The sequence below is a fragment of the Anguilla rostrata genome, chromosome 7 (genome assembly GCF_018555375.3).
Source record: "Anguilla rostrata isolate EN2019 chromosome 7, ASM1855537v3, whole genome shotgun sequence".
NCBI classification, from domain to species: Eukaryota; Metazoa; Chordata; class Actinopteri; order Anguilliformes; family Anguillidae; genus Anguilla; species Anguilla rostrata.
The window spans coordinates 20,280,056-20,294,216 of record NC_057939.1 but is presented as its reverse complement, the minus strand read 5'-3'; the positions used below and the strand labels follow the sequence as shown (position 1 = coordinate 20,294,216).

Below are 14,161 nucleotides of genomic sequence, written 5' to 3'. Positions count from 1 at the left end.
AGGCATACAGGAGCTTTGTCAAGGCGATTGGCTCTTTATGCGACCGGTATTTTCCTTTTGCCGGCGACGGGGGGTTTACCTGGAAGGGCTCCGCAGGGACGGTGGGCGGTGGAGAGCCCCCCTGGGGGCTCTCAGTAATTGTGGATGAATTCACAGGGGAGGCCTCCCCGCCGCCCCCCCCCCCCCCCCCCCGCTGCGCCGGCGCGGGCGAAAATGTAATTACGGGGACTGATGGATGGAGTGAATGATGAATTTCTCTCCCCGTCTCTGCCTCGCTCAATCTCTCCAGGCTAATTATCCCCCCATCGCCGGTTGGCTTTTCTGTTTTGCTTGGTAATGCGGTTTAGTTTCCGCCGGGGAGGGTTGTTTGGGGGGGGGGGGGGGTTATCTGTGTGGGCCGGGGGGGTGCAAGGGCCAGTCTTAGGATCGATTTCCTGTTAGAGCGCGATTTTCGCGTGTACGCTGCTCGAGGGTTTTACTAGCTCGCGGTACGCGCCGAGGTATGCACAGCATTCCTTTCAGTGGACTTTGCTGATGGTTGTGTCCTGTTTCTCCATTCACTTATTTTCTTAGTTTGTCAGGTTTATTCTTCTCCATTTGGAGAGCTATACACAACATAGTTACGGCGGTAATTCTACACCGAGTCTCCATCAGCATCACTTCCTCCAGAATTGCATTGGTGATGGGCAGAGAAATGTTCTTGTTTATGTGAGAGTGAGTTTGATCAAACTGAGCCTCTGATAGCGTATGATAGCCCCTCCTGTTTTTGTTCTCATGAAACCTCCCTGTGCCTTCCTAGTGTTGTTCATATTTTTTATTATATAGATCTTTCGATGAGAGCCCCTCTTTCCTGTCCTCACCCTGTGATTCTAAAGGGCTGCTTTTATACGGGTACATGTCTAATTTTGGGTGTTTTTTGTACATCAGAGCAGCGCTAGGCTACACAGAGACGGCTTTGTCAGTCTCCGTTGGGCATCTTAGGTAACTCGGAACAGAATGTCCTGTCTAATATTTTGCATATTTCAAGCAGGAAAAAAACATGTTTACTTGCCCAGTAGATGCCCTTCACTTTAGATTAGGTACCTCGCTCAAGGGTACTACGGAAATCCCTCATCTGTGGCCAGAACCAGCATGAATGCCCATAAGGTGGAGAATAGAAGTTTCCAGAACGCTATCCACTGGGCCTCTAATTTCCATGTGAATTTTTTGTTTAAGTGTTATTCAGAGATGAAACCTCAGGAGTGCCTACAGGAGAAAAGGCAGATTCCTTTGTTCCCTAACCTAATTTCACGGATTTACATGATCCATATCATGATTTCAAGTGATATCACTAAATCACTATCCCTGGCAGTAAACAGCCATTCATTTTCACAAGCGTTTGCATTATTTATGGTGAGTCTGGTGTGTACTGAAAATGGAGGGAAACATTTTGAGCCAGTTCTCTCCCTTCATAAACCGTATCTGTGAGTCCTGGCCGCCAGAAACTTGCTGTTGTTATCCGTCTCTCGAATTGCTCGTGAAGGTTTCACAGCGTCCTTTGACCTAAAAGAACTTCCTGCTGAAAAGCAGCCGGCATTGAGCTGCTTGACTGCTCTACTGTGTTTAAAAGACGCTTCCTCTTGCACAAACGGCCATTTTACAGTGTGATAACTTTTTAAAAACCCAGACAGGGTTGATTTAGCCTCTTGGGTAGCATGACGAGCTGAAGCACTAATCCTTGGTGCAGCAACACTGTCTAAATGAAAATGTCATCCTCGAAAAGTAGCCTAATCGTAGTCGTCTGAATCTCTTATTTATTTTAAATTGATCATCTTTACTAGCCAAACTCACTAAGTTTTAATATTTTCTTGTACCATAAAAACGTGTTATGTTTTCCATCAGAAGTTGATGTCTGTGCTCATCTAACACTTGGTGAATGTGGAACCTTGACTGCAGTTTGTGCTTATGCAATAGCGTATAACAGGGCGTTATTCGGCCAACCTAGCATGAGTTATTTATGTCAGCCCCAGAATGTCTATATATTTGCCCCCCTACCACAGAGACATAGTATTCTGTGGAAAGCTCAAGTCAAACTCAGTCACTGTTAAAACATGGAAAGCCTTGTGAGCACTGTATGCCTCCAGCAGTGATGCATGGCCCTGTGCTGGGGCCAGTGTGCTTTGGCAGTGAAGTGTATACAAATGCACCGGATCCGTACGCGTGTGGTATGTATATCCCTCCCGGTGACATTTTAATGGACAGCGTGGTGTCGCAGGGAGAGCGGATAATGCGTCTCTGTCGCATTCTGGCTTTCATGACTTGTCATGCGCGTTACATCATTCTGCGTCTGAGGAGGAATGGAGGCCACAGATGAGCATGTGTCTTCTCCGTGCACGAGTATGTGGGTCTTCCTTTATCCCTCCTTCACTCTCTCCCTCCTTTTCTGTCTCCCTCCCTCCCTTTTTTTTCGCTCTATGGCCTGCGCCAGTGGGTGGGTGAAGTGGTAGGAACGCTAGTCCGAACTGTTCCAGAGGGGGAAAAAAATCAAAAACACAAGTAAACCTTGCAAAATGAGACTCCTAAATTCCTTTAGGATTGTTCAGTGGAACACCTGGGAACCTGTATCTGAAAAACAGCCACATTCTTAACAGTTTGTTCAGTTCCCGAGAAATGAAGGGGATTGTTTGAAGAGGAGCAGCATTTAAAGATGACGTTTTTATGTGCTTATGTGTTATGTGCTTCCCATCCATGCGTTTTCACAGCCTTTACTGCTTAGTGGCCAGTCTTACCCATCACTGTGTTGATTTATAGTTCTTTGCAGGCAAAATCAGCGGAACGGAATGCCACCAGCAGCAGCAGGAAATAAAATGGGAATAAGATGCTGGAAAGGAGGAGACCGTCGGGTTTGACAGGATACATTTGATTGATTTTCTGATTGATTAGCACCAGCGAGGCAGTGCTTCTGAAGGCTGTGAAAGCGCTGAAGAGTGGCTCAGTGATGTTATTTAAAAGGACACCCTGTGACCGATCACAGGAGGGTATCTGCAATTTGCTTGTCCTCTGAGTCGTACAAAAACCACAGAACTGCAAAAAATGGCATTCTGGCATGGTTGGGGTTCTATCCCAGACCATGGCAAGCGTGTAGTCTGGCACCTGGAGCTGCTCCAAAGGGCTGTGGCGTAGCTTCAAAGAGGAGGGTTAGGAATATGCATAGGGTTAGGGTTACACTAAACTCCGCCCATTTGGAGCTAGGCCACTCCCCTTTGGAGTTAGACCACTGCCACTTGAAGCTGCTCCAGGTGCCAGAAATGTACCTTTCTCTACCACCGGGCATATGCACACACTGGAAAGGGAACGGTACCTTATCCGGAGGAGCCACCCAACAGCACAGAACAGCTTTGGGCTTTCTTTTGCTGGGTGTGTGTTGGTACATGCATATGTGCGCCCTGCATGGGGCGGAGCTTCTGAGAACACGCCGCGCTGTTTGTTTGCATAGCAGGGACCCTTTCCCAGGGCACACAGCACGGCGCGCACTTTTCACCAATCCGCTTGTACAGCCGGGCACTCACTGGAGCTGCTGAGGGTGAACTCTCTGCTCCAGGGCTCGAGAGCAGTGCTCTGTGCAAGGCACAGCCCCGCAGCCTGTGTCCCATATCAGCTGTGCCACACTGTGTCCCGCGAGGTCCCCCCAAAGCCTCCCACATAACACTGAGTCATGTGCTCATAGCTCAGCCAGAAAGGCAGGTTAATTGTTGAGGTGAGTGCATCATTTTTAAAAAAAAGGATTTCTTGAAGTAAATTCTCTTTACGGTGCTTATGGAGCGCGCTCACGTTGAGGCGGCGGTTCGTACGGGTTCGTACGGGAGTTTGTAAGCGCTTAATTGAGCGCAGAGGCCATTGTGTGGAGGTTTCCACAGTGGGCGATGTGCGCTAGCCGTGTGAGTAATGCGTGCGCACAGACAGAAAGCAGAGTGCCTTACATCACAGCGTCCTCACAAAGACTGGGGTGATGCTGTGGGAGTCGGAGACCTTACATTTATTTTACATTACGTTTGTACGGCAGACTCTTTTATCCACAGCTACATACAACAAGTGCCTACCGAAGGACATTGGAACAACTACAAAACACGGGTCCGATAAGGTACAATACTTATTACGTAACGGCCATAGCCATGAACACATTAAGTCGAGTTCACGCAGTAAGCAGGTCAAACTAGAAGGCATGACGAAGAGCTGCAGCATCAAGATAACGATACAAGTTTAATATAAGTGCTGGAGGGAAATACAAGTGTAACACGAAAGTGCTAGAGGAACAAGATAAAAGGATACCAGTGATAAGAGCGATCCTAGATTGGAGTGCCCTGCAGAGTAGTGATGGTTAGCCCAGGTACGTGCGTCTTCAGGCTACCTCCTCTCTGTTGGTACTAGAGCAGGTAAATGGCGATAGATGGGCAATGACCGAGTGGTTCGTAGAGGAATGGAGAGTCCGTCCCACCACTGGGGAGCTAGGGTGGAGAAGCTCCGTGGTCAGGACAAGTGAGAATCATTCACCAGGATGGCAGGGAGAGCAAGTCGCCCTGCTGCAGCCGAGCGGAGCGGAGATATTGAGCTAGAGAGCTTTTTCAGCCATTTTAAAAGAAGGGCCACATTACCTGCTCCGCATATGTACCTACAGAGAGAAGGGCTCACTCCATTGAATTCATGCTCTAGCTGTTGTTTTGATTATGAGTAATAGTTCAGTTGTTATATAGTGATCATTTCTTTTCTTGGTACTTAGAGATATTGAGGATGTCTAGACAAACGTGATACTATCTCTCCCCGAACTAGCCCATGTGCTGGCCTTTGAACCCCTCCAGAGGAGCAGGGAGAGAGAGGGAGGAGGAAGGAGCAGGAGAGAGTGATTTATCAGATGGAGAAATGTACTGTACGAGACAGAAATACAGCTATGGAACAAAGATCAAAGGGTGGAGAGGTGGAAACAAAGAGATAAAGATGGAGGATATCTACAAGGATAAATGCAAGTGAGGCAGCAAGATGCGGAGATGGAGCGAGATACCGCTTACAGAGAGGAGCGTGCGGGTGGAACATGGATAGGGATCGAGTTAGACAAAGGTATAGAAAAGAGGGATGGAGAAGGGTGGTGAGTGGGGTATAATAAAGCTGGCCTTATGAGAGTGCAACGAGGGCAGTTTGTTGGGCAGGAGGGAGAAATGAAGGAAAGAGGGAGTGAAATGGAGCTCTGTCAAGGGAGACTGAGAGAGAGAATTACCTCTAGAAAAATGTGCCGTGGTGTGAAATGAAGCAGTGGAGAGCATGTTGGAGGGAAAGACAGATACAGGAAAGAGGGAGTCGGGCTGGTGTGTGGCTGTAGAAGAGCAAGAGATAGTCTGGAGGGCTGAACTTACTATTGTGGCTTGTGTCTATGTCTCTCTGTCTCCCTCCCCTCTCTCTCCGTCTGCCCCTCTCTCTTTCTCTCTCACTCTCTCTGTTCGCCCCCCCCCACCTCTCTCTGATAGAGAGGCAGTGTGCAGTTCCGCCCTCGTTCCTCTCGTCCGCCTGGTTTCGATGTGACACGGCGTGAGGAGCCCCAGATGGCTCCCCCCATTACGCACACAGATAGCTCTCCCTAGCGGGAGGGCCTGTCAGAGATTCATCTCTGTCCGCTTCGCACGAGCGCGCCCCGCATAGCCTCTGCACCGTCACTAAGGAGTAACCATTCCCCCTGGCTGCCTCTGTTTAAACACCGACAGGCCGTGTTTTTGTTTGGTCTTTTTTCACGCTTGGATTCTATTGCGCCGTTATGGTTCATTTTCTTTTGTTTTGTTTTTGGCTGTGATGCTGGGCTTGGGGGGGGGGGCACTGCTCAGTCAGACGGGACAAAACAACCAAAATGTTTGGCTTACCTTTTTTTTAAGTCCAAAACACCAAACCGACAGAAATAAATCAAGGATAGGCCAATCTGGCAACCAAACAGCTCAAAGACAAAGGAATAACATTTTTTTAAAAAGCAACGGTCACAACCCACAACTCTGTGCGTTGCACAGCTCTCAAACCTCTCTAAAAGCCATCCCCCTAGACCCGGAGCCTTAAAAGTAGGTAATGGGCTGCAGATAACGTGATTACAATGAACCACAGCTAAATTGGTTTACACAACTCCAGTATATTTACTGTTGCAGTTTCTGCTGACTGCTAGTTCAGTACTAGGGATTTGAACCTGTCCAGTACTGGTTATGACGCTGTTCAAAGTTCTCGAACAGTATCCCAGTTCCGCCATTTAGAGCTTGGCGGGGATGTGCCGCAGAGGCCCGTTGGTCTGGCGTTTTCTGGGAGCTGTTAAAAGCGGCTGCATCGGCACGTCTTCCTCGTCTCGTTCCCGGCCTCCGACCTCGGCAGAGGTTTGGCCTGGACGCCCGGCGGCACAGCTCCACTTACCGGATCCTCGCGGTGAGGAGAGAGCCGGAACGTTCCGGGGCCTGGGAAGAGCAGCCCGGCTTCCCGCGGGAGGGCCGCTTCAGCCCGTTTTAGGAGCCATTAGCGGTGTCGGCGTTTGCCGTACGCGCACGTTGTCGAGGAAGCTCCTTTGGGGGTCGTCAGTGCTCAGAGAAGGAGCATCGTCTAGGCACGCACATCCTGTAAGGTGTGTGAAAGCATTCCGCAAAGCCGCCTACACTAATACCGTCAAATGCCCGCATGAGCTCACTACTGCTGTCAGGTCAATAAAATATGTAAACAAATCAATGAAATTAGTAATTGGTAAAGTTTGGGTCAACATCCTTTGCAAAATATTGTTCTGTGTGCGTGTTCTCTGCTGTTTATACAAACAAATTGTGCGTTTATTGAATTTGTTTTATTTGGCACATTTATTTGTGTTTGGGTGTAATGTGCCTGTGTTTATGTCTTTATTATTAGTATGTTGTCTTGTGTATTCTTATTTGTCTATTTTTGGCCTGAATTCTGTTAATATTTACAAACTTTGGCTCCCAGCTGTTTGCAAGTGTTAGATGAATTTCCTTCAGGAACATATTCAGTTGAATTCAACAAACTGATAAAGTAGGACTTTCACACATCTGTAAGTTATAATTAAAGCAGTTGTTGATTGGATCTCGGCCTTTGTGTACATGCAAATGCTGTATTTCCACATTTGTGTATGCGTGACTGCGTTGCAGTCAGGATGTGTCCAGCGCGCCTAGCAGCCCTGTTCTGTGTTGTAGTATGGACGTGTCCAACACGTCTAGCAGCCCTGTTCTGTGTTGTAGTATGGACATGTCCAAGACGTCTAGCAGCCCAGTTCTGTGTTGTAGTATGGACGTGTCCAACACGTCTAGCAGCCCAGTTCTGTGTTGTAGTATGGACATGTCCAACACGTCTAGCAGCCCAGTTCTGTGTTGTAGTATGGACATGTCCAACACGTCTAGCAGCCCAGTTCTGTGTTGTAGTATGGACGTGTCCAACACGTCTAGCAGCCCAGTTCTGTGTTGTAGTATGGACGTGTCCAACACGTCTAGCAGCCCAGTTCTGTGTTGTAGTATGGACATGTCCAACACGTCTAGCAGCCCTGTTCTGTTCTTAGTATGGACGTGTCCAACCTGCTCAGCAGCCCAGTTCTCGTGTGGTAAAGATGGACGTGCCAACATGTCTAGCGCCCAGTTCGTGTGCTGTCGCATGGCATGTCCACTACCACGTCTAGCAGCCCTGTTCTGTGTTGTGGTATGGACATGTCCAACATGTTTTGTGGCCCTATTTGAGTTTGCGTACTCTCCGTTTCAGCCTGGACATGTCCAACCTGCTGCGGGCGGCGACCAGCCTGGAGAGCGTCCGCGTGCAGATCCACAAGGATGTCGTGGCGGCGCTGCTGCGCGGCCTGCGTCTGCGCGGGCTGCTGTCTGCGCAGGCGGAGCGCAGGCTGCTCAGCGTGCTGCAGGGCCAGCTGATGGGCATGGAGGGCAAGCTGAAGGAGGAGCACGTGGCCCGCATGGCCGCCCTGGCCGGCCAGTGCAACATGGAGACCCGCCAGGAGATGGAGGCCGAGCACAGGAGGGAGGCCAGCGAGAAGGACCGGGCTGGGCTGCTCTTCCAGCACGCGGACCAGCAGGTACTGACCACGCACTGGACTGGACCCCCACTCAATATACACTGGACCGGACTCCTACTCAATATACACTGGACCAGACTCCTACTCAATATACACTGGACCAGACTCCTACTCAATATACACTGGACCGGACTCCTACTCAATGTACACTGGACCGACTCCACTCGAATTACACTGGACACTCACTGACCGACCTCACTCAATATACACTGGACCGGACCTCCACTGAATGTACACTGAACCACACCTCCACTCAATATACACTGGACTGTACCCCCACTTAATATACACTTAACGCAATATACATTAGGCCAGACAACAGTTCATACAATGGACAGGACCACAATGCAATATACACTGGACCGGACCTCCACTGAATATACACTGGACCGGACTACAACTGAATATACACTGGACTGGACCTGAACTCATACGCTGAACCAGACCATAACTGATACAATGGACGAAACCACAACTCAGTGTACACTAGACCGGACCACAACCCAATATGCACTGTGCCCAACACTCTCATATCAGACCATAGCCCATGATACACTGTACACCACACACTCCTATCCAACCATAATGCAGCATAGGTCAGGATTGTGCAGAATTGTGTGATCTGTGCATAGTGCCATACACACTCGCATCGGGTTTGAGCTCATTATTATTTATGCGCTTGTGTCCCACACACCCATATTGGGCGAGAGCCCTTTCTCATTAGACATCATTATTATTCCTCATATCCTGTTCTGCAGGCCTCTGTTGAAAACTGATTATCTTTATTGAAGCACTGTTCTCAGTACAATGACATTAGGTCAAAACTCATTACTGATACACTTACCTAATGCACTCACATCGAGTCTAAACGTATTACTCGCCTAATATACTCTTCACACGTTTACTCTTCACAACAATTGGTCAGAACTCATGAGTGTTACTTCTCTGACATGTTTCTAGGTAATTTTGCCCTGCAGTGATCCACAAAGTCGGATTTTTACTGAAGGACTTCACTCAAGGCTTAGTGCCAGCATTGCACATTAAACTTGAACCTGTAGCCTAGTTAGCTCAGTATCATTTGTACTCTGGCTTATGTTCCCCTTCAATGGGCCTGAGCCATCTCACCAGCTTCTGCTTCAGGAACTTTCTTAAACCTTAGCCCTGGGTCAGAACCTTGTCTAGGAGGAGTCACTGTCTGAATATTCTGCCTGTACCGTCACGCAGGCAGTTTAACTTGCATCCAGTGTGCAGTTTTGTCCTTTTTTGGGTACGTCCACGTGCTTTTGGCCAACCTGTTCAAAAATCATACCACGAATATGCAAGGCTCCTTCGAGCGGCCCGCTTGTATTAATAATTCATTAATAATTAATAATTCAGGTTTGAAAGCCGAGAGAGCTTTCCCAAAGAATTTGGATGAGCGTTGTTAATTTGTTGTTGTATTTGGAAGTTATTATTTCAGTTTTGAATTTACTGAGGGCTCTTTAAATATTCTAAGGTGTTTTTGGGCTATTCATTGGGAGGCTTTGCGCCTCATCAATAATTTATTTAATTGAAAACCTCTCGCTCTCTCTTTGTCGCCTCCTCCTTCCCTCCCTCCCTCTCTCCCATGCTGGGTTTTTACTGGTAATCTTCCCGATCATCCACTTTTCACATTAATTACTTTGGCTTTTGTATCCTTGGCGCTCCAGTCTCCATGTTTCCCCTGAGCGCATTCAAACGCACGCTCCCATTCCTCCTCCTCCTCCTCCTTAGTGTGGACCAATCCTGCACCCTGCTCCCGGTTTAAAGACCTCTCTGCTCCCTCATTGGCAGATGCCAGCTCGGGTGAGATGTACTGTGTAGACCATGCCAATTGCCACAAGGGCCGAATGGCACCATATGGAACAAGGGCCTAACTCTGCTCTTGGGGAGTTGGGTGCACCCAAATCTTAATGACTTAATTAGTGTGATTTCGCGGGAATTTTTTGGGGGGAAAATTAAGTACAGGTTTTGTGCAAGCCTCTTTCTCATAGTTTATTTTTCTCTAATGGTGGGAGAGAGAAGAGTCATATACCCTGTATTAGGTGAAGCTACTGTGAACTGTCAATCCCTGGCTTGTTCAAACCGAACAACATGTTTTACTCTGCATGGAAAAACTTTGGGATTGGTCTAAATCTGTGAGTTTATTTTACCACATGGAATCTGCACTCATTCGTGGTTTCAGGAAAATTAATTCTCCGATCTATACTTCCATCAATGGGAAGATGCAGTTAATCTTGTGAAAATGTGTTCCATCGGTTTATTCGAGCTAGAATGCGTGTTTTCTGAAGCAAGCCGCCACTTAATTTTTACCTGCAAAAAATTAGCTGGACGGGAGAACTGCGAACCGCGGACTCCAGATTGGCCAGCGGAGTCGCTGATGTGCGGTGGGGCGTGGTCAGCCGATCCCTTTCCTTCCGAAACCCTCCCCCCCTCAGTGACAGCGTGGCCTTTTGTGCAGTCGCCGTTGGGAGTCGTGACTCCACTTCACACTGTTGCGGGAAATGTCACCGCACCAAGGACCAGTGCTTCAGAAAGCCACAGCGTCTGGAGAGCCTGAAAGTCTACATTAGATATCATAACCATGCCCTTTATACACCAGTGGTTTACTGCCATATGGTTCGGGAATGAAATCAGTGTTTACGTTTGTCTTGATTGAATTAGACAAAGCAGGATAACATGGTGAAGCAAACCATCAGCAAACTCAGCAAAACACACAACGTTTTATTGATTGATTTTATTTAGTAATATTTTTTAAAGGAGATGGGCAATTACTGGTGTGCACAGTAATCTTTAAAAACGCTATCCCCAGGATAACGCAAGAAAGTCTCGCGGCCTGTTTCCATCATTGAATTTTGACTTTCTTTTGGCTAGAAATAGGCAGGAGCGCCTGGTGTAACTTTTCAGTTGATGGACAGCAGGGGTGGCGGAGACCGGTAGAGGAGTGAAACCGGGGGTTTCCTGTCAAACCGCGAACGCAGCGCCATCGTCGCCGAGCGCGGCGGCTAATGTGAACCGCCGATTAATCAAACCTACGCCGCGCTGCCAGTCCGCCGCCCCCGCCCTGCCAAATCCAGCCCACTGCCTTCCCCGAGCAGCCCCCCAGCCCCCCCAGCCATCAGCATCGGCCCGCACGCTCACCTCACATGCCCCGGTGCTCGTGGCAGCGTGGCAACAGAACCGACGCTGTTCTGCTGGAAGTCTGTCAGCAGAACGGTGATGTACGCGCGCGTGGATCTACCTTCTCATTTGTATTATTCCCTCCCCGTCTCTCTTTCCCTTTCTCTGTCTCCCCTCCCTTTCTCTCGCCCCGCATCCCCCTTTATTTTCCCTCCTTCTGTATCTCCGCTGTACCGCACGGCTCCATGCTCGCTGACGGTCCTGCCGCACGCGTCGTTCTTTAAACGGGCACATCCTTTCTGTTAAGATGACGGCTTGCGTGACTCATTACCGCAGGTCGTTTTTTTAAAAACCGAGCCTGCTCGAGTTTAACAGTTGGACCGTTCCGGAAAGGTATCACAGTTGTCTGATCCGTGCGTCCGGTTCCCCGTCCCCGCTCCTCTCCGTACGGCACCCTGCTCTTCAGAGACTCGCAGATCCGTCGCGGCTCGCCTTAGCACTTCAAAGTTCATTCGGTAACACCTCGCTGCGCTTTTTTTAAATGAAAAGTGCGAGTGTTGGAAAAGTCATTTTTTACTTTTCGGCTGTGCGGGGGCAAAAAAAAGACGGTTTAATGAAAGCCTGTGGGATTAAAATGGTCAGTACAGCGGCCATGAATACCTATAAGGCTTTGGCACACAATTCAATATTAGCTAATCAGAATAACAGTGCTTTCTTTGATGCTTTGCACCGCTCGGTGTCATATAACTGTTGAGTCGATGCCACTGAGTAATTTGGGGAAGAAATTTCATTCTGCTCATGATCATGTCATTCTCCATTATTTCTGATTGATTGTTTGGTCATTCATTGGCTTTGTGTGAATAACCAGCACCTGGGGACACGACAGTCTTTCGTCGACGAAGGTGTTTGGTCCTTTACCTTCTCAGATGTTCTTCTACCTGTTATCGACTACAGGAAGTTTCCTAGTTTTCTTTGCACTTTTATGTGCGAAGGCTTTAGAAATGCATCCCTGTGCAAATGAACTGGGAGCTGAGAGGATCGAGCTAATCGCAGGGTGCTCAGACTTTCATCATGAAGCAAACAGCCTCTGTGTCAGCACAGTGCCTGAGAAATTGTTTTTCTCCGTCATCAATTTCCTGCATCGTTAGCGCCATTCTACATCGTCGTCGGGAACGCGCGATCGCGAGAGTGCTTAATTGGCGTGGAATCTGATCGTATTGACGCGTTTAATCACGGGAAGCACATATCCGGAGCGAGTGTGCGTGAGCTAGTCTGTGAGAGAGAGGGAGAGAAAGAGATCTTGAGATAGACTATTTACTCTCTGCGGTCTCTCAACAGGCCCTCTGACAGCAATGTCTGAATGAATCCTGCAGTCTACGTGCAGCTTGTTATTTTTCTCCGTTGTGAATCAATGGCAGGTTTTGCTTTTCATATCTCCTTATGGGATTGGTAATTAAGCTGCACTGAACAGCCACCCCCCCCCCCCCCCCTCCCCCTCACCTAACCTTGTTACCAAATGTCAGCCAAGGATGCTGCGCGTGTGATTACTGTGTGCGTTTCCACATTACGCTCCGGGCAGATGATTCGTCTGGCTGATGGAGCCCGTCGTGGCGAAACGCTAATATCGGCTGATTAACGTCAGCCCATGTGGCCCGAAGGCCTGCAGGCTGGCGGAACATCAGTTACGGGCAGCGGGAGTGGGCTTTCCAGCCAGGCCATTTTGGATACATGCTCAGCAGTCAACAAGATTTCTGTTTTTTTTTTCCCCCAAATGTCTGAATATTTCATGTTCTTCTGGTTATTATGTAAATGAGTTCTCAGTGTTGATGTGCCAAATGTTGCTTTTCCCATGTACTTACTGTATGCCAAGGATCTTAAGCTACTTCTAACTGGGGCTCAGGGTCATTTTTAAAAGGGCCTGCGGAGGCTCTGCTGAGGTCTTTCTCATTGCCCCCCCCCCCCTCCCCACCACCATGGCCTTGACCCAATACTGACCCCCCTGATCTTCATTCAGCTGCATTTCCCAGAATTCCCTGCTAGCCAGTCTGTCCCAGTGTCGCTGCGAGGCTTATTAAAAACGGTCCCAGTTTTCAACCCTCGCGATTCCCGCCAACGATGACCGACCGTTACCCGGGAACACACACAGACCAGTGCCAGCTGTCGCAGTTAGCGGCCTCTGTTAAAAACGCATGACGGCACAAGCCTGATCGGCGGCGTGTGTTTGTGTAGTAGCGGCAGGCAGCGCTGGATGGTTCTCAGACGTCATCTCGTACTTCAGTGGGTTCGGCGGTCTGATTCAGACTTTTCAGTGATGTTCTCCACCTGAAGTGGTTTTTCAGGCACATCCCATAAAACCACATAAATGTGATAAATGCGCCTATCCCCTGTTATGCAGCATGTAATGGCAGGATGGATGGTTTTAGAATAGAATGGAAGAGAATATATTTCTCCCAGGTGGAAACTTAGGGGCCCGTTAACTACTCGGTTGAGTTAAGTAGTCTCTTGGATGTCGGACCCGGTCCATTTGATCCAACGGTGCAATGATTCATGTGGTGCAGTGGTGGAGGTGCACTGAAGTCTGGGGCTTGTTTGCCACGCCCGGCCAGCTCTGAGGAACAGCCAACTCAATCAGGCAGGTGCTGAGAGCTCTGAAGAGCGCCTTTCCTGTTTATCATCGGATATTTCCCTGACAAGCGCTGAGGTACTACAGGTCACCAGCCCCACGCAGCCGGGGGTTCTCAGTAAAGGGCGCTATATGGCACGAAATGCGTCTGCCTCATCAGAGCCTCTAATATAGGTTAACTTGTCTCTGCGTTGTGGACCAGTTGAATAGAGTCCAGCGGGGTCTTTGAGCAGTTCTGCTTCCACCGCCTAGCGCCTGGTTCCAGAGAGGAAAGAGACCAATCGAGCGTTTGGTATGCACTGAAGGGGAGTCCTTTATCTGCACAACAA

General features: G+C 48.9%; 1 protein-coding gene across 4 annotated transcripts in view; it reads left to right on the top strand.

The window, feature by feature from the left end:
- Positions 1-14,161, top strand: part of LOC135259324 (limbin-like) — a 72,854-nt gene that overhangs the window by 15,796 nt on the left and 42,897 nt on the right. For all 4 annotated transcript variants that reach the window (XM_064343563.1, XM_064343562.1, XM_064343564.1 and 1 more), the window contains exon 10: positions 7,747-8,071. In XM_064343563.1, coding sequence (XP_064199633.1) covers positions 7,747-8,071 — 325 coding nt within the window. The remainder of the gene's footprint in view (positions 1-7,746; positions 8,072-14,161) is intronic.